This window comes from Pseudochaenichthys georgianus, chromosome 24 (assembly GCF_902827115.2).
Source record: "Pseudochaenichthys georgianus chromosome 24, fPseGeo1.2, whole genome shotgun sequence".
In the NCBI taxonomy this organism is placed as follows: domain Eukaryota; kingdom Metazoa; phylum Chordata; class Actinopteri; order Perciformes; family Channichthyidae; genus Pseudochaenichthys; species Pseudochaenichthys georgianus.
This window is the reverse complement of record NC_047526.1, coordinates 24,279,210-24,299,578: the sequence shown is the minus strand read 5'-3', so window position 1 is coordinate 24,299,578 and position 20,369 is coordinate 24,279,210. Positions and strand designations below refer to the sequence as shown.

General features: G+C 39.7%; 3 protein-coding genes across 5 annotated transcripts; all 3 read left to right on the top strand.

Annotated features, from left to right (window-relative positions):
- Positions 1-35: 35 nt before the first annotated feature.
- LOC117439882 (flap endonuclease GEN homolog 1) lies at positions 36-9,095 on the top strand. Its single transcript, XM_034076007.2, has 13 exons — positions 36-507; positions 1,015-1,213; positions 1,311-1,487; positions 2,880-2,990; positions 3,081-3,154; positions 3,450-3,535; positions 3,810-3,960; positions 4,381-4,417; positions 4,494-4,574; positions 4,650-4,780; positions 4,901-4,962; positions 5,900-6,049; positions 6,981-9,095. The coding sequence occupies exons 1-13, from the start codon at positions 347-349 to the stop codon at positions 8,318-8,320; spliced, it is 2,760 nt and encodes a 919-aa protein (XP_033931898.1). The 5' UTR covers positions 36-346; the 3' UTR covers positions 8,321-9,095.
- Positions 9,096-9,911: 816 nt separating this feature from the next.
- Positions 9,912-10,794, top strand: msgn1 (mesogenin 1). The gene has a single exon (XM_034076012.1). It carries the CDS (start codon positions 10,054-10,056, stop codon positions 10,483-10,485), a length of 432 nt encoding a protein of 143 aa, XP_033931903.1. The 5' UTR covers positions 9,912-10,053; the 3' UTR covers positions 10,486-10,794.
- Positions 10,795-11,675: 881 nt separating this feature from the next.
- Positions 11,676-20,314, top strand: LOC117439885 (histidine-rich glycoprotein). Of its 3 annotated transcripts, none has more exons than XM_034076011.1 (6): positions 11,676-11,848; positions 13,463-13,548; positions 13,747-13,887; positions 14,051-14,179; positions 15,493-15,618; positions 19,877-20,314. In XM_034076011.1, exons 2-6 carry the CDS (start codon positions 13,463-13,465, stop codon positions 19,923-19,925), a joined length of 531 nt encoding a protein of 176 aa, XP_033931902.1. In that variant the 5' UTR covers positions 11,676-11,848; the 3' UTR covers positions 19,926-20,314. The 3 variants fall into 3 exon arrangements, with proteins under 3 accessions (XP_033931902.1, XP_033931901.1, XP_071057970.1); XM_034076010.1 differs by lacking the exon at positions 19,877-20,314 and adding an exon at positions 17,565-18,640; XM_071201869.1 differs by lacking the exon at positions 19,877-20,314 and adding an exon at positions 16,929-18,640.
- The last annotated feature ends 55 nt before the right edge of the window (positions 20,315-20,369 follow it).

The window sequence follows — 20,369 nt, the reverse complement described above, 5'->3', positions numbered from 1 at the left end:
TAAGGCGTTGTTCGACTTCGTGAGACTGTTCCTTTTCTTTCCACCTTGTTTTCTAAATAATCATGTTAATTGAAACAATAAATGACATACGTATTAAATAAAACGCCTGCTGATGACATGTATTTAATTTAACCGTCAAATGTACTTTTTTCCCCACGTCGTGATAATTAAACAAGCAACAAGGTAGCGTCATATAGCGATGTTCAACAGTTTGGGACGCAGCCCAACGGCGCCAAGGTTTGAAAATTCCGGGTCTTTGTGGTCGTTTGTTGTGTGTGGTTTAACATTTACGTTTTCTACTTATATCTTACTCTTAAATCCGCGATAAACGTATGCGTTGGTAGTTATGGGTGTTCACGAATTATGGTCTATCGTCGAGCCGGTCCGTGAGTCTGTGCCTCTGTACAGTTTGAGCGGAAAAACGCTGGCTGTTGATCTGAGTTTATGGGTGTGCGAGGCCCAGCATGTGCAAGCGATGATGGGGAGAGTTACCAAACCCCACCTGAGGTAAGTGGCACATATATGTGGATTACAGGGGCTCAAAGTGTCAGGACCCCCCCCCCCCTCTGGTTTGTGCCTACAAAATGTCGGTGCGGAGTGATATGCAGTTCGTGTTGATGCCAAGTGCTGACCATGGATGTAGAAGACGCCTTGAGACATGCACTTATTATTACCATGGCTGGATGTGCATTAAATCAATAGCAGTAGTTTCATCTGAAGTTAAAGCACAGAACGGATCCTTCATTACTCTCCAAGTCACCCGGTCAGTTACCTAACATATACGGCTATTACACAAAGAGGCACCAACAAAAATGCTACAAAGAGGTGCAAAACAGTGACATAAAACCACTGCAAGGAACACACAACAACATTAAACACACAGCCAAGTATCTATCAAGGCTGTGTGACTGGCTACCACCAGCTAACCAGTTAGTTCTAGTTTAAATTCTTATAACGTTAGCTTTAATTCTTATATTTAAAAACCTATTTTTTTGTCTCTTCTTCTATGTCCAGGAATTTATTTTTCAGGGTGTCATCTCTCACGCTTATGGGGGTAAAGCTTGTCTTTGTGATGGAAGGAGAAGCCCCTAAAATCAAAGCAGAAACGATGAGCAAGAGGACAGAACAGAGATTTGGAGGATTGAAAAAGGCTTCTGCCCCTAAGACTACATCTAACACCAGCAGAGGGCGCTTTAATGCTGTACTCGGAGAGGTTGGTTGTTCCTCCACTCACATGCATCTTAATCATAATCACTTTTGATAAATAAATGTAGTTTATATGTGATTTTATCATTCTCTAACACTTGCAGTGTGCAGCCATGTTGGACTATTTGGGTGTGCCCTGGGTGACGGCTGCAGGCGAGGCTGAGGCCATGTGTGCCTACCTGGACTCAGAGGGCCTTGTGGACGGCTGCATCACTAATGATGGAGACGCCTTCTTGTATGGAGCCCGGACTGTCTACAGGAACTTTAATTTGAACAGTAAAGTATGTTTGTTAAAGTTAATCTCCATCAACTGCAGTGTGTTACATCTGGAGGACCATAACCTCATACTTACTTACATTTTAATTAGGGATCGACCGATATGGCTTTTTCAAGGCCGATACCGATACCGATTATTAGTAATCAAGGAGACCGATAACCGATATTTGGAACCGATATACATTTGCAGTAAAATCAGAAAATCTTGGTGTCAAAATGTAGAATAACACAAACTCCAACACAACTTCTTTGAAATGCATTTAAGCATAGCCTATATTATGTTTAATGAACTTTTAAAACATCTTACAACTGGTTTCCTCTCTGTGCCCTTTTCTTTAGTGCAGCCATCTGCAATGAGTTAGAGAGACAAGAAGTGGGGCAGCAGGCTGACATGCTTAACTAACAATAATGCTTAATTTATTATATCAAACCAATGCCTGTCTGTCTAGCATAAAATCCCAATAAACTGCTAGCAACTGCAAAACACTATGCTAGCTAATGTTTTGCAAACTATTAAAAGTGAGGCTATTGCAGTAGACCTAACGTTAGACTAGTAGCCTCACTTCTAATATTTTGCTAAACATTTGCTAAATACATGTAGATTAGCTAATGAGCTTCACATATCAACCTGAAAAACTGCGAGGCTTCACTCGCAGCCCCCCCTCCGCACCACAGTTCCGCTGCAAGACGCTGCACGCTGACTGACTTCCCCCGTCCCTGTGTAACTGGGAAGCTGATAGAATTAGATCAATAGATCGTGCTGTTTTTGCAACTTCAGCATAGGGGATTGGGATGTTTATTGAACTTCGGGTTTCAACTGATTTACCTTCGAAACACATGTATGGCTCTGCCGCTCAGCGCTGCTGCTTGCCTCTGTCTGTGTCTGCGTTCTTCGCACCTGCCTGTAATCTGAGAAGGTCCCGCCTCTATGGCTGGCTCCCGCCCGGAAAATCTTCAGTGTTGATTGACACTTCAGTAATAGCATATCAGATAGCGCTGTGGGCGGGACATTGCTCGTGTACAGAGAGTGGTGACAGCAGACAGAGAAACGGCCGCATCAGAGCCAAAGTGTTATCGGCAATTTTATTAAAAAAAAAGGCCGATACCGATAATCGGTCAAATGATGAATATCGGCCCCGATAATCGGTCGACCCCTAATTTTAATGGTACACAGCTACTTTGCAAAGGATATTGAAGCTGTTGTTCGAAGGTTAAATTGTTACATAATGTTGTGGTTACTTGTTGAATTCATTCAGCATTTAAACATTAATCAGTATTGAAATTGACTTTTGCTACAGACCTACAACTTGTATTTTAACTAGCCAGTATTTTTGCGTTTTTGCTTCCCATGTATCAATACTGTATTGTACTCTAATGATGCAATGATGCCCTTCCAGGACCCTCAGGTGGACTGTTACAAGACCTCCAGAGTACACACAGACTTAAATATCTCCAGAGAGAATCTAGTTGGTCTGGCCGTCTTTCTTGGCTGCGATTATATTCCTAAGGTAGGGAGAACATGTTACTGTAAATTTCCACTATCAAAATCACCAATCTAAAGATATGTTGTTCACTATACATTGTCATTGTTCATAAAGGGCATACCAGGTGTTGGAAGAGAGCAATCACTGAAGCTTATCCAGATGCTGAAAGGACAAACTATTCTGCAGAGGTGGGAAACACAGATTATTAAAAGCTCATATTTTCACATCACAGTGATAGTGCCCAACTGTACAAGATGCAGTCACAAATCTTACAGGTGCGATGTTGAGATCTAAATAAAAGCTTAGTTTAAAAATGAATGTGGTCTGAGCAATTGCGCAGGAAGAAGAGTGTAGGAAGTAAGAAATGGGCCCACCCTACCCTGGCCCAATTTGGCATGACAGCTGTTGTATCTAGTTTTCTGACTTTTGATTGCAGATAAGCATTCTTATCCTTACTGATAACCTTTCTCTGATCTCCCCCAGGTTCACCCAGTGGAAGGAGGACAATGCGGGTGTGTCTGAGGGAGTTTTAAAGAAGGTTCCCCACTGCCAACTCTGTCGACATCCTGGTGAGTGGTGCCCCGCTTTGAACTCTGACCCCAGTTTGCGATGCTGATAAGAGGCGGAAAGATCAGGGGGGTTGTCCCTGACAGGACATGTCTCACACATTAAAAGCCATTAAACCTGTGTTAAAACATACACGTATGTGAGAGATGGGTTGCTCTGAATATGCTTTTGACTTTACAGAAGTTGTCGTAGTGTGTTAGATTTTCAAGTTGTTGTCGTCTTCTCCTACTTTTGTATTTGATCAAGTTTTAATTCAGATGTATCTCCCTTTTCCAGGCTCAGCGAAGGCACATGAACGTAAAGGCTGTGTGCTTTGTGATAGTAAACATTTCTGTCAGCCTCAGGACTTTGACTACCAGTGTCCCTGTGACTGGCACCGCTTCGAAGAGACCCGGCAGGCCGTGTCTCTTGAGGCAAACATCAGGAAGTATGTGACTTTTTTTTTTAAAGAATTGCATGCAGGACAGTGGATCCCATTTACTAAAATGAAGATCAAGACTAGCAGCTTTTTAGTCAATAACCATCCTTAATCTTAGGATGTGGAATAGCTCTTAATGCTCCAAAAGCATTGATTAGTTATAATTTGTTTATCATCAGAAATATAATCGGCAAGCATTTAGCTATATTCCTATTTATCAAGAAGTCAAAATGGCAAAAGATATGTGTTTGCAGAAACTAAAAAAATTATATGTTGTTATTATTTAATGAGAGTGAGCTTTATCTCTTGGGTTTTGGTTGGACAAAACAAGACTCCGACTTTGGAAAGTTGTAATGGGTGTTTTTTAAAGAATGATTTGCTTCCATGTTGTGTGTAATCTTTTCATTTTGTATTTTATTTCTTTTTTAGGAAAACACTGGCAAGCCAACTGTTCCCTTTTACAGAGGTACAGCCATTTTTCACAGTAGTATCATAATTAACAGTATATGTTTGGCTTTTAATACTTGAATAACATTTTGCAGATCATTAAAGAGTTCCTGATTTCCAAGGACAAGCCTGTGTCACAGTTCAAGAGGAGACAGCCAAACCTGATGCTGATGCAGGTTGGTTTTAATAACGTGTTAACATTTGTATCTCTTTTAAGTGAGTTGCATGTTTAAGTGAGTTTTTTTCTCCAGAAATTTGCCTATGACAAGATGGAGTGGCCAAAGCACTACACCAGTGAAAAGGCGTTAGTCTTGATGACCTACTCAGAGTTGATGAACAGAAAATATGGAAGAGAAATGTCTTCCCAAATCAAGCCCCTCAGGTAGACCTACGTTCAATTTCAATGTATTTAACAAAAACAAATATGTAGCTTTAGTGGCATTGTCATAATAAAAGGTTATTCAGCACATGCATAATCCACAACTTCTTTTTTATACAACAGAATTTTTAAACCAAGGGTGAGGAATGCCGTCGCTTGCTTTGAGATCATCTGGAGAACACCAGGTGAGTTATATTCTTATTCCTTGCATGCTTTAATTTGTTATATTAGAAATGTGAGAAGAAAAGCGACTTCTAGTTAAGAAAACATCCTCTGGGCTGAGTGACGCGACTGCTGCAGCGCGAGGTGGAGGTTGGGCAGCGAAGGGCTCGTCCCCGGGTCGTCTGTTAGTGCCTTGCTGTGAGGTTGGGTTCAGAGGTGGCAGATCACTCACAAGGCCACGAGGTGCTAAACGGGCTTCCTCTCCAGGCTAGGAAATGTGTCATATCAAAGTCCACTTCACTAACAAGACCAGCCTAAGACACTCGCAATATATTCATTCAGAATGTGGTTTTCTCTGTCATTTAAAATAAGTATTTATCAGAAAACCGATAAGTATATTATGCGTATAAATACCATAAATCGCTAGATATTCTAAATTAGACCTATCTGAAATCATTGATTTAAAAAGTGACTTGCAGTTAAATGACTGTTGGTGTGAACTGCAGTCCGCTGGTTCAATATCCTCGCTTATCCTGTCATCATGTAGCTGAATTGGAGGGAAATGTATGTGATATTTGTGATGCATATACATTTAGAGAACATTTTATCTAAAAAGTAAAATAAATAATAATATCACTGCACTCATACACATAATTCTATCACTTATATATTAAGTGTTTCTTATATCTTGCAAAATCCCTCAAGTAATATTGTTGTCATTTATATAAAAACATGTGGCTGTATTTGCTATACTGTATTAAAAAACTCTTGTATACCCATTATCTTACCTTTACCTGAACCTTTTATTAACCTTTTTCTAACATTCAAGTAAATGGAATATTAGTTAAAATGTTAGTTTTTGTTCTGCTGGTTTTGTTTGGTTTGTTGACATTTGAGGGTTTCAGTTTTTGACTAGCAAGACTAGTCTATTTGGACCTGACCTTGTTTTTTTTTCTGCAGAACATTACGTGTTTCCTGAGGATCGTCCTGCGGAGGATCAGCACGAGGTGAGGACGGTGGAGGAAGAGTCTCTCTTCCGTGTGGCCTTCCCAGAGGTGGTGGAGAGCTACCTGAGAGACAAAGCTCTGGCTGAAGAAAACAAGACCAAGAGTAAGGGAATCATTAATAATATCCACCCACCATTTAAGAAAAATCCGTTTTCCTGTGAATTCTTTCCTACAATAACCATATCTGACAGTTAGTGTAGTTAAACTTTTCATGAGAAAGTAGGGAGCCCCCCCACAGACTTGACAAGCTCCTGATCAAAGACACCTGGGGCTTCCACTTGTTTTGAAAGTCTATTGCAGCAGCTCTGACACCTGAAGAGTTTGGCAGCTCACCAGTTCACACCAGAGGCTTTGATGCAGCCAGAGGTGTCTGTCTCACAGGCTGCGCTGTCACTTTATGCTGGTTATACTGTGCCCCCCCCCTCCTAGTCCTAACTGCTGCAGAGCTTCACTTCCTAATGTGTAGGAAAACTATCCGCTGATATTCAAAGAGCTTTCTGTCAATACATCCAGAGTGAAAATGTTTACAGCAAGGTTAGAAAAGTTCTGAATGTGCAACTAGTTTTATTTTATTTTGGAATCATTTGTGTTTTCAGAGTATGTTTGCTAGTTTTTGTTTAACTTTTTGTATTTAGTTTTTGTTTGTTTTTGTAGGGACTGGTATACTGTCTTATAAGTATAATAAAGCTTCATATAGATACACCATCATTTCTTTAATTTTTTTTATTTGGAACCCGAGTTATTTTACTACCACTGTCAGAAAAACACACCTACAATTTCATCCTGACATTGTTGGTTAACATCAGAACTGATTTTGAATAGCTTGGTTAAAAGTTACCTTATACCTAATACATTACTTAAATCATGTTCTTGTTATTTCTACAAGTCTATAAACTTTTTTAGATTTCTTTTCAGCTTACGTTTATAATAATAATAATAACCCTGGTTCACAGTAGACACTAACTAATTCTAAATGCAATTTGAAATCCTTCAGTCGTATAACATTGACATCTGGTCTCAATCTTCTTCTGCAGAGAAAAAACCAAAGAGTAAAAAGGAGAAGCCATCTGATGTTTCTGATGGTATTTCTGACCTCTTGGCTCAGATGACCATCCAGACTTCCTCCAACACCGAACCACAAAAGCTGCCCGCTTCAAACCCAGATGACCTAGAAGTGGTGGTTTTGGACACTCCAGTGAAGCATATACAGCATCAGAAGTCAAAAGGGGAGCACAGCAGTTTGGGCCATTGCCCCAAAACTCCTCTGTCTCGTGCAGGAAGTGAAGCTACTGCTTCTCCATCCGTCTCTGATGCTATCGACGCGCTACACCTGAGTGATATAGACTGGGAGGCTTTGTCTTTCACGTCTTCTCCGACTCCACAATCTACTATTAACCACACCACTGAGCCCAAACTGAGCGAAACCACAGACAGTGATGTTATTGATGAAAAAATTGAGCTGAAAATCTCAAATGACGTCGTAAGAGCAGACTCCAGATCTGAGGTGTGCTTCACAGAGTGTCCTTTGAGGGACAGGCTGCTCATGAAGAACACAGCAAGAGCTATGGACCTGAAGGAGAAACACAATGATGAGATCTCAAATCAGCTTAACTATGAGTTGGCCTCTCTCAAAGAAATGTCTTCTCATAACTCACACTCAAAACCAAATGGACAGATCCCCGATAAAAGTAGCAGTGGCATTGCATTGTTAGGGAAAGACTCTGCTGTAAACAAAAAGGAACCACTCACTGAACAAAAGCAGAGTGCAACAAATAAGGCAGAAACTCACAGTTCACAACCGCGGCTGACGCCTATAGTACAAAGTAAGACAAAGAACAACGGTCCCCAAAAGCCTCCTCAGAAATATAAGTTTGTCCGGAAAGCCATTTCATCATCCACACTCGCCCCACAGAGGTGCAACTCTGACCCCGTTCAGAGTGACAGGAACGCATTGCACAGCACCAAGAAGAGTGTGTGCATGAGTGTGTCCAGCGAGGAAAGTGATGCAGAGAACAAGCAGACAGGACCACAAAGAAAAGCTTACAGCAAGCACACGAACAAGATGAAGGGCAACTTCCTGTCTGCCATCCCACTGAAACCTAAAACAACCAAACCGACAGCTAAAGCAGCTCCTACCATTGTTCAGTCTTTACAGCCAAAAGCTCAGAGCTGCAGTGCAGACATTGAATTAAAAAGCAGACCTGTAGCTACTCAAAGCAAATCTCCAGATGTCCCACCAGCTCACGTTGATGGTGGGGTGTTTCCTCAGACCCCGGGATCACCAGCCGTCGTGTTGGACAGTGATGACTCCATTATTTGTGTTGAGAGTCCACTGCCACTGGCAGAGAGACTGAGACTGAAATTCATGAAGTGAGCAGCACGAAAACAGGATGATGGGCATGTAAGATTTTAGGTTTCAAGTTTGAATAATTAACCTTTGAATGGAGGTTGATTTACATCTCTTATGCCCACGTTCTAGCTTTTTACAGAAGAGATGCAAAAATCAGTCAATTGATGGAAAATAATTCAGCAACTATTTTGATTATCGAAAAAATGGTTATTGATTTTAAAGGCGAATAAATCAAACTTGGTAGATCCAAATTCTCAAATATGAGCTTTTCGGTGTCTTAAAAATAATAATACATTGAATATCTATGGATTTCGGACTGTTGAACCGACAGGCCTTTTGATGAAAATTATGTAATTGTGAAGATTTTTGTATGAAATATAATATATATATGTTGTGAGATTAAAAACGTTGACTGATTATGCCAATGAACAAAGACAATTATTCACATACATATTTGTTCCAATTAAGTTTTTGTTGCATCAAAGTTGGCCTTGATCCTTGATACTTGATCATGAGAGTAACAGTAAATCAGAAGTAAAAAGGTTGTGGATTAGCACTGCTTTCAGAATGTAATGCCATGTAGCGGCACCACATGTTGGTATTTTCTCCTGCTGCTGTTTGACAAGCTACATGGCACTACGCACAGCTAGAGAGGAGGCACAGAGGACGCTGAGCCATTGGTTTTACAACCTGCCAGTGTCGCTCCCCTTGATCATGAGTGAGGCCTTACACACCTTTTCAGACATGAAAGGTCTGGCAGGAGCTTGGTGACAGCTGCATCCTCTGCCCAAATAACAATTCAGAGCAAGTACTTGGTCTTAAATCCTGTTATTCCTGACAGTTGCTCAGGGAAATTCCACTTGTGTTCCAATGCAGATCTCATTAGTAAAGTAAAAGTTTGTTCAGATGTGTAATTTGTTTGTGAATAATATTAACAATTGGCACTTTCTGACATTGAAACAGGAAAACTGCCTTTGAAACAGTTGACCTTCTCCAGGTGGCAAGTAAATATATGTGCATTAAAAGAAGAAGACTTTATTAATCCCTCACAGGGAACATTTCTTGAGAGAAAAGAAAACAGGATTGATTTGATTTATCTCGAACAAAAAATAATAATAATGAAATGAAACATGAGAATTATGATACTGTATAAACTTAAGCAGTATTAAATTGATAAACAAAAATATTATTGACTTACAAATTATATATAAACAAATGATCTACCTAATTACATATCCGGGGTCTTGATTTATACAAATAACAAAGATGTATCACCAAAATAATTATCTGTAAGGCTGTCTTGGTAAGTTAAAAATAGTGTTTTTTTTTTTTTTACTGCATCACTTCCAGACTGAAGACACACGCGGGCCTGATTTGCCGGAGAGGTGTGAAGCTCTCAGGTGAAACAGCATCCTCGCAATCCTTCATTAGACAAATCACATCAAACTGATAATTGTCGTAGTGAAGACTTTAAAGAGTAATTTCACACACAAGGGAATCTAATTATTTTTCTTTCCATCACATTATCCGTCGATTTAGCCTTATTCACACCCCAGTGATAACGAACCTTCGGAAAGGTCGCATTTTGGCACTTGGGGTTTTCTTTGAACTTTTTTTCGCCCGAGCTGTGAACCCATAAAGCTCCGGAGATCTGCTTCTATATAAAAACTCCTTGCAGAAAAATCTCCTTCACAGAACCTGTCATTCACCCCTGATGTCATCCTCGCTGCACGACTGTCGGGAAGGATATTTCTAACATGGACATGGATGTTGTCACAGCTAAAATGCTGTCTGAGTGGAAGAGCCATGAGGGTGCGTTTGGAGAAGATCATGACTCACTTCAGTCCACTTCCCCGGAGTCCTCCATAGACTCCATGTGCTCTTCCCCGGAGATGTGCTTCTCTAGCGGCAGTCAGGAGATGATAGACTGCCCTTACGGATTCCCGGAGCGCAGGTCCTCTTCCAAAGAGCAGAGGCAGGGCAAGCCGAAGATGTCCACCAAGAGACGCGTGAAGGCCAGCGAGAGGGAGAAGATGCGGATGAGGAGTCTTGCAGAGGCTCTGCACCACCTCCGGGACTACCTGCCGCCGGACTACAGTCAGACAGGCCAACCCCTGACCAAGATACAGACTCTCAAATACACTATTGAATACATCAACAAGCTTTCAGACATTCTGGGCCGCGCGTAACGGACGCAAATTTACTTTTTACGCATAAGGTTTACTCTGACCTGGACATTTAATGGAGTTCGTTTTATATATTCGATGAGTAACACAACATTTTTAAGTGAACTTTAACATTTGATTTAATTAAATTGCTCTCTTGTTTGCCCTTCTCGTGATGTAAATATTGTTTATTGGGCACTTGACCATTACTTTGTATATGAGGCTGCCTTTGTTGGAGTTGTGAATTAAATGTTTGGAAATATAGTTTGCTGATTGTTATATGTGTATATGTTTTCTCCTTGGTATGAAATGTAGCTTTACTGATGAAGGTGTTCTCCTAGGCCCACCTTGTTTGTGTATCGTGTGAGCAGAGAACTTAGTGAAACCTCATCATATTTGTTGCATGTTGTTGCTGTTTGTGTTAAAGTTTAAGTAGCTTCATAATAGCCTATATTAAAGTTGTGTCTGAAAGCTATATAATAATTGGTCCTGTTTTTTTTGTAACTGACGAGTTAAAAATTCTATTATTTTCCTTACTATACAATATAGCAGGCCTGTTAATACACTGTTAAACACATCCATTAGATAAACGATGTGTCAATTCCAGGTTGCGTACCCAGACAGGTATTTACCCTAACCCATGTGCCAAGAGACTTAATGAACAATGTGAAATAGCACAACATTGGTTCTGATTGATCTAACATCTTGCATTTGCAATTAACAGCAGGACCTGACCTTGGCATTTAAAATATATAATTGATATTAATAATCAACTTGTTATGAGTTTATAGATACCACATACTTGATTGTTCTCATGTGACCAAAGATTTAACATAGTAGGACTATCTTAAGAAATACTCACTTTTCAGCAAAACGATGTAACTTATTTAGAAAACGTTTTTGGGATTTGTGCATTGGCAAATAATTTATAAAAAAAATAATATATTTTTCGATCACAAATGGGTACAACTACAATAAATAGCCTATGTTTTGAACTTGGCCCAGTTAATTAACTTCAGGATGAGTGGTACAATTAGAACATACGTCAGCCAATTCCTCCAATCAGAAGGCCGACATTTCTTAAACAGGCTGACTGAGAGCAACAAGTAGCCAATCAGACACCAGTATTCCTCCAAGTGGGCGTGACCATCCTCATAATGTGTTGTTCCCATGGTTGTTCCTCACAAATAAATCCAACCTGGGATGAAGTAAAGCCGGACGAAGTCGCCATTTCAAAACGGAGCCACAGAAGCTGCAGGAAATGTCGTAAATGTTTTTATTTTTCTAATATATATAGCCTATATATATATATATATTTTGATTTTTACTAGCTACTAGGGAAGTTGGTTTAGTTTTTTAATCTACCTCGCCTGCATCACCAACTGAAGTAAGTCCCATCTCTGTGTTTCACCAAAGCGTTTGAAAACCACAGAAACGCCCCTTTTATTTAACGAATAACGTTTAGGTACAATCTTGTTATTCGGCCTTTTAAGTTGTATTTTATTTCTAGGAAAATACCTGTGCAAATCTGAGATACCTAGTCGAATATTATGTATAACAAATACACAGTTTTGGACACAGTATACTGTGTGTCAGGTCGTCTCTGCGTTGTTTATTCCAGGAATTAGACAGGGCCCTCCATGCCATTTGCGTTATAATTTAAACACATGTGTTCGACAATAGCTCCTGTAAGGAGCATTATTAGAAATGTAAGTGTATGTGTTGAACAGTGCCCCTCTGATTGTCCTAGCTTAAAATGAAACAGCTCTAACCGTCTCTAGGATCAGGATAACAATGTTTCCATGACGCTCGACGTGCCTGTAGCTCTGCAGGCTTATTTACTTAAAAATAACACTGTGATAGAGTATGTGTGTGTGCCAGCCTGCATGACATAGTTTCTGTCTCTAAAGCTTATATGAATTAAAGGCAATTAATTTGAAGGAATAACTGCTCCACAAGTGTCTATATAGATATATGTGTAAATAGATTTCCACATATATAGTTGAGGATAGAAGGAGGGACTTCCAACCTCATTGAAATAAATTGGACGAACACAATTAAGTACACCACAATTCAACAACACCATAAACAGCTTACAAAATGAAAAACTGAAAGATTGTATAAGCCAGAGTTTGTGAAAAATAATAAATGATCCAAAATGTTAATGTTTTTAGACTTGCAAATACTTCTTTGCTCATGGTGACCTCATCATACCTTTTTATAGAGTTTATTTTAGAATAAGTGTATTTTTAGGGAGTATTGTGCACATGTTAAGCTTTTGTTGTTTGCTGGATCTTCAAACAAAGTATTAAACACACAGGTAGAAAAACAAGTAACAGCTTTTCTGTTTTTTTTCTTCTGGGGCGGTTTCTCCTTCAGGGCATATTTTTAAAGTCACTCCTAAAATGCAAATTCCCCAGATATGTTAAGAGGCAGTTTCCCTGCACAGCAACCTCACGCCTTACTGTACCTTTCCCCTATATTTTTCAAAAGTCTAACCCAACTCCACTGTCTAGAAGCCTCACAGATTTTGTATTTTTTTTGTATACCAGCGATCTGGGCTTTGAGACTATTAATACTTTTCCCGCTATCAGCTTTGACTATGTCCGTGTTTTACCTAAACACTTGTCACCTGCTTCAGTGTGAGGCATGCACAGCGTGTCACACTCGATGATGGAGCAATGCAGGGAATGCAATACAGAGGTTTTATATTTCCAAGATCTGCTGAGTGAAGTTTTACAGCCTTGTGTCACAATGTAGGAACACATGCCTTTAAAGTATTTTTTGTCAGGGAGTCTTACCAAGAATGATCTCATACAACATTGCAAGAGAGCAAAAGTGTAAGAGAGCAAAAGTGTAAAATGTGAATTTGCATTTTGAATGTAGAAATCATTTTCTTGTCTATGGAGGAGTTGGATATGTTTTTTAAGAACGTTTTTATTAAATAATCTTATAAGAGTGACAGTGTACTGTATATAAATATTGACTTGCATCATTTCAGATGGACGCAAACACAGAAAATGTGACCGAAACTTCAAGGATTTCCAAGGATGAACCTCAGAAAACCTTAGTGGACAACACATTTAGGTAAGTCTCGTGTTTCCTCACAGCCACATACTGTATTTATGGATACATAATGGTGAACTGTTGCATTACATGATTATGAGAAGCTTTCATTTACCTGAATACTTTCTAATTTTGCCCAATTTGCGGTGATCATAGCAAGACTTGCACACTCGTTGCAGGGTGGCAATTTTTTCCTCAAATTTGTTTTAATCTCCTCAGGGGTCGTGTGTTTAGAAGCCGGGGTCGGATGAGTCGAGACGGCATGCGTGGTGGGCGGGGCATGATAAAAGGGTTTGGTCCACCTGGATACGGGAGAGATCGAGGGAGAGAAGGAGCCATGAAGGGATTTGCACCCATGAGGTACAAACATTGAAATATACTAGGTGGTATTCATTCAGAAAGTTGCTTTTTGAGTTGTGTGGTTATAAATGATATAAGGGAATCACCTTAATCACCCTAGAGATTTGCTGTATAAAAAATGCCATGTTTTGAATAAGTTGCATTTCCTGTTCTTCCCTCTCAGAGGAATGAGGAGGATGCGTCCTTACCCAGACATGAGAGGTCATCGAGGTAGGGGTGGACCAATGGGCATGGGCCCTCCTCCTCCCCCCCCTCCCATGCACCTCAGAGGCCCTTTTCCACCCATGCACAGGTAACCGGCTCACGCACAATCACATTCACAGAGTAGCTTGTCTAAGATTAAAGAACGATCCTCCTGATTCTAAAAACTTGTGACCGAAATGTTTAGTTTTTATAGCTACCGTATAGTAAGTTATATACATTTGAAACATAATTTTTTTTGGAGCAGTCTATCTTATCTTCTGTTGGTTGTCACTCACTTTTGCTCGTGTGTATCCTTACATCAGGGGGGTATACTACGAAGCAGGATTTTCGCTTACCCGGCTAACTTCAGGGAAAACTCGGGGTTTCCGGTCCTACGAAGCTGGTTCTCTTTTTAGCAGGCTAGATCTCCATGGTAACTTGTGCTGTGCGGCTAACCTGGTCGGGACCAGGTTAGGCTGCAGGCTAAGGGCTCAACTCAGTGAAAGCACTGCCTGCTGACCAATCAGAGCTCAGTGTGCGGAGTTTAAAGCGATCAAGTCATATTACAGGAGAAAGGAAATACAGAAAAGCTGCCGTTGCAGGAAAGACGGCTGGCAAAAATCATCGACTGTGAGCGTGAACATTAATAGAATATCACCTCCCATCTTCAGAGCAATCTGACTATTATAACATTAGCGTTAAGAAAGCTTACTTAAATATCTGCCACAACATAAGTAACCGGATCAGAGTAACATTAAGTAGGCCTACAGTCCGCGGCATATCACATCATAATGTAACATATATTTCCTTATCTGAGTCAGCTGAGCCGTATCTGGCCGTGCAACACTCAGTGTCACATACTGTATGCAGAAGTATTATTTTAAGCAACACATTAAGTTGACGAAACACTCGAGACAAATGTAATTAAAGTCAGATCCACTCGTGTCTTTGACGGGGCAGTGATATCATAAACCTGTTAATGTACGCATTCAAACACTTTGTTCTTTTACCAGCTGTATTCACCTTGCAGGTGCAGCTATGTGGCTTTGATCCTGGATAAAGTGTTTGAGTCATGTTTAAAGTTTAACGTCTTCATATTTGTCTAATTATATAGTTGACTTTTCATTCAGGAAGTATGACGCTGCGCTGTCAGTATGCTTCTCCATGTTTGTGATTGGTCGAATGCTCCAAATACCACCCCTTTCATGTGAACGCGCACCTAACTAGATAGGACACGGCTGGCTTGAGCGATCCACTTGATAACCCGCGTCGTAGTACCGTTTAGCGAGAGCGTGTATGTTTTGGATTAGGCCAACCGGCTAACTCAAACATATCCAGGTTAGGTTGAACCAGCTTCGTAGTACAGGCCCCAGGTTTCCTCTGAATGAAAACATACAACGTTTTTTGTTTTGCTGTCTGTAGGCACGGACCCCGTCCCCCCCCTCCTCCAGGTCACCCTGCTTTCAGAGGGCCTCCTCCACTCCCTCGAGGCTGCGGCATGCCCCCCCCTGGACCTCCACACCACTTTCACCCCCGAGGCCCAAGAGGGTAAGAGCTGTTTTAATATTATAACCACGCTTAAGCTTTGTAAGTCTCAGTTCTCTGCACTTTCCTTGAACACTTTTAAGATTCCTCAAAATAACATCCGGTGAGATTTGAGACAAGCCTACACTAGTTATATTCCTTAATTTTGTGATATGCACTAAACAGCGATGGGTTGTATACAATGTACAGTCCTTTCTGTCGGTTTCCTCTTATACCTAGGGTTGGGTATCGTTTGAATTTCCACGATTCCGATTCCGATTCCGATTCTACTTTTCGATTCCGGTTCTTAACGGTTCTCGATTCCGATTCTTTGAGGGGCAGGGTAAAAAAATGATACATGCTTCTTCCACCAAAAAAATTACATTTATTCGAGAAACTTTTACACAGGTTAGTTTAAAGTAATATTCACATTAATCAGTCTGTTTATATTCACTGCTATGTAACTTTAACATGAGAACCACTGAAGCTACAACAGTGCAACAGTCCAACTTTTAAAAACAGTTCTTGTTGAGAAAAACAAGCATATCTGCCTTCTCAGGCATACCGGGAAGAAATGTTTGAACATTTTGAAGTAAAATGCTTCAATCTGGTGCACACGCAGAATTACTAGAGACTAGATCTAGGGGGTACAACTCTAAACACCCATATGAAAAAGATCGGTTTACATTTTAATAATTAAATAACAAATAGCCTACATGTAATGCATTTTATTTTTGTTGTTCATTCATATCTTATTTTACTATTTTATTTATGCATATGTTTTTATCTCTCCAGTTTAAAACGATGTGTCTGGTTTACTGTCCTATAGTATACATTGGAATGATTTCAAACCTGTTTTATCCCAATCATTATAAAAGAGTGCCTTGGAAATATGTGTTTACATAAATTGTGATCAAAACGTTTGAGACCCACTGAGATAACTTAGACTAAAGTGAACTATTTAAACCCTCAGAGTCCTTTACCTCACTGAGCTGTAGTTATCAGCCTCTCAGTATGACTGGAGAGGACTCTCCCTCCACATCATTGTAGAAACATCTTCTTCTTATATCCGTCAGAGCAGCTAGCACCAGATGCTAATAACAACAGCGCCCTCCCTTTCTCCCTAGCTCACTCGCACTTTGGCTGTGAGCTGCGGTTGCCAGATAAGCCAACATCCCCCATTTTCATCACTTGCAGCGCCCATCGTACAGGGCAAATGAAACGTGTAGCCGGGGTGAAAAGGGTGTTACATTTACTTAATTATGAATGTTGTTACATCAAGGCCGAAAATTAGGATGAGCACCAACGGTCAAAACATTTTTTTTTTCTCCCAGAGCTGGCAGCGCAGCGCCTCCACAGATCTGGCGCCCTAGACGAACATCTATAACGCCAGTGCGACGGGCCGGCCCTGGTCTCAGGTTACACTGTAGGAAATGTAGATACAACGCTACATTTCCCGCCCCGCTGCAGTCATGCAGTAGGCTACGGAGAGCGGCGAGAAACATTTCCTCAGGAATCGAAAAGCGGAACCGAAATTCACATTTCTAAATGATGCCGTTGGAATCGAAATGTTGGAACCGGTTCCGAACCGGAACCGGTTCTCGGTACCCAACCCTACTTATACCTCACTATAGCTTTCACTTTAGGGTTTACATTATTCTCTCATAATTACAATTCTCAGTTTGTTTATCAAAAAAATAGAATAGCCCACAAATCTGTCTTACTACAACAATTTTTCAGACAAAAACGTTTGCTTAGTTTGTTAATAATAATTACACCCACTACAACTATTTGAAGCCCGTGCATGAAGTACTGTAAATACATGACATTGGATTTAGCCTTTGAAAGGTACACAGTAACAGAGGGGATCACACCCCTGACTGGATTAGTTCAGATGGCTGCTCTTATCAGAGTGTGCCCTTATTGGCCAAGGCCAAGAATCCAATGTGTGATTTCATCCTTTTACACAGCTACCACAATGGACCAGTCTCTCCTCCTCCTCACCGCCCACCTGGCAGAGGCCAGAGGTGGCCAGGGCCCCCTGATGGCCGACGCTTTTAACACAGCCTGCCCTAAAAACAATAACCAAACACTTGTTAATGCAGAAGGGGCCCACAGTGGTGCAGTAACTGCCCCATGATTATGTGTTACACTAAGTTTCTGAGTATCTTCATGACATACTCTGTGGCCAAATGTCTGCATAATGGTATTGTCTACTGGCAAAGAATTTATGTCAAAATGACTAATAACAGCATAAAATGCCTCACAACTTTTACAATGTAAAGGCATTGTATTATCTATGTTACAGAAATACTGTTGGTACTGTAGGAAGTATTTGACATTGTCAAGAAAAAGCTAAACAAGTTTGAAACCCCTGTTCTGAATGGGAAGAAAACATATTGTTCAAGTTCTTTAAATGTGCTGTGGTTCTTGCCTTAAGAAGCTTTCCTGATCCATAATAAAGAATGCAATGCATATTTTTATATGGGGAAAGTTGGGTGAAAAGGAATTAAAGAGTGCACAGCATCCCTCGAGCACCACTGTAAACTAGCTTAGTACAACTTGGACCTCTTAAACCTTACCTATTGTTACATGGAAATAGTTAAGTATTATAACTTTAATAAGCAGTGGTGTGACTTTTGTTTAACACTTCCACAATTTTCAAGTGAACAGACACTTGTCAAGTATTCATGAGTATTTTATTTTATATTGTATATCATTAATGTGCAGCTATTTTGAGTCGCCAGTATTGCTGTTTAAACATTCATGTTTGTCTACAGCAAACTATCTTGTAATGACAAAGTGGAAAATACATTACAAATTAATAGTATATTGAAAATAGATTTCTAGTTTCTAGATTTTATAAAGACAATTCCGTTAGTATTTGCTTCATTTAAGGACAAGTTACTCTTGACTGTGTTTATAAATACTCTCTTAACTGTAATTTACCTAACTTTTGTGAACCTGTGATTGTGTTTTAATGAAAACCGTCAAGACATGACGTAGTCGTGGAAAAACAAATAAAAATAAACTCAACTTCTCTATTTTTTGAGAGTCTGAGAGTTGTCATTATACTTTATCTGTATTGTATGGAAATAATGAATTGCAATGTTAAATCTAGAACTGTACACAGTAACAGTATTTCATATTTGAAAGTGAACACTTTATCCATGTTAAGACCACTGCAAAAATGCACACTATTATATACATTTAGGATAAGATTGGACGATCAAGAGCCTTTAACGGAACATTCAGCCTGCAGACAGCTGAAGCTTATTGCAGATATTAAAAGGCTAAAAAATGCATCTTTAAATTTCACTTTTAGTAACTTGAAAGATGACCATATGTTACCTTATGAATTTCACCGGAGGACTCAGAACCACTCAACTTGAGTAATGCCACAGTTCCAATTCAGTGGTTGCATGTCTAAAAGGAGGACATCATCTGCAAAGGATAAACACTCTGATATGGACTCTAATATTTGTGTGCTGCTAGGATAATATATTGACAATAATTGTAAATTGATTTAAAATGGATTTGTCTATTTCATTTAATACTCTTATAATGCATAATGTATCCTACACTCCTGTACATTTTAAATATGTTATTAATAAATATAGAAGTTATAGATGTTTATATTAGGTTATAGCAAAAAGAAGATTATCAAATTAATGATTTACTCTAGAATCAGTGATAAACAGACACCATGAGTTGTTGACGACTAAACATATTTTTTATTTTGTGAATGCATGTAGCTCCATAGTGTACTGCTATTTTAGCTCAACTGAGTGTATACAGATAAAACAAACCCCAGCTGTGAAGCAGAAGCACAATCCTATGAAGACACATTTCTTATTAATACTGCATGTTGCATTTACTGCCAGTGCAACAAAGGAATTTCCATTTTTTGTGAATGAAAGTATTTTATTTCCGACGCACTCAGAATACCTCGAGAGGTATTCATCAAAGCCAGTCTCTTTCATAAATGTGTCAAAGTGTTGCACTTTCCTCCTGTTCTTTCTTGTCTTCAGCACTTTTCGTACTTGTTGCTGCCTCTCTAGTCTTTGCATTCCACTCTTGTTTCTCCCTTTGGTTAATGATAACAGCCTGACTGTTGTTGTCTCCTGAAGGGGGACACACAGTACAGTTTACCTCCCAGGCCACAGGATCCCCCCCCCCCCCCCCCCGAGTCACCGAGTTCGGGAACTTGAAAAGGTGAGTCTCCTCTTGTGTCTTTATCTCTAAACCCTTTGCTCTGATGCCTGGAGATTCTGTCTTTCAGGAGGGAAGTTGAAACCACTGCAACAGTAACAAACTCGGCGAGACCGTGAGGAATATTGAATAAAGGTTGTGGCATTTCGTTTTTTAATAAATGAATACAAACAATACATTTTGGATTTACCAACTTACATGTAAGTATATCTGTACTGTCAAATGTTAACAAGAACAGACAGTAAGCACACCTTCAGGTAATGTATGGAGACTACAAGTAGAATAGCCATCTATCTCAGGATAAGCCATGTAGTATTTATTACTGTTAAGCAGAAGATACATATTAAATTGTCATTTACTTTTATTTGTGTTCCCCTGAAATATCTTTGTAAACCAATAATTCAATAAAAGCAAAAAGAAATGTATTGTGTGCTGGTCTTGTGTCCTACAGAATATGTGTTCGTCATACAGAATTAGAAACCACTGCATCTACAATCCGACAAACAATGTTATATTAATGTAGAAGTTCTATTATAAACTATAATTCCTTTTTAAATAACTGC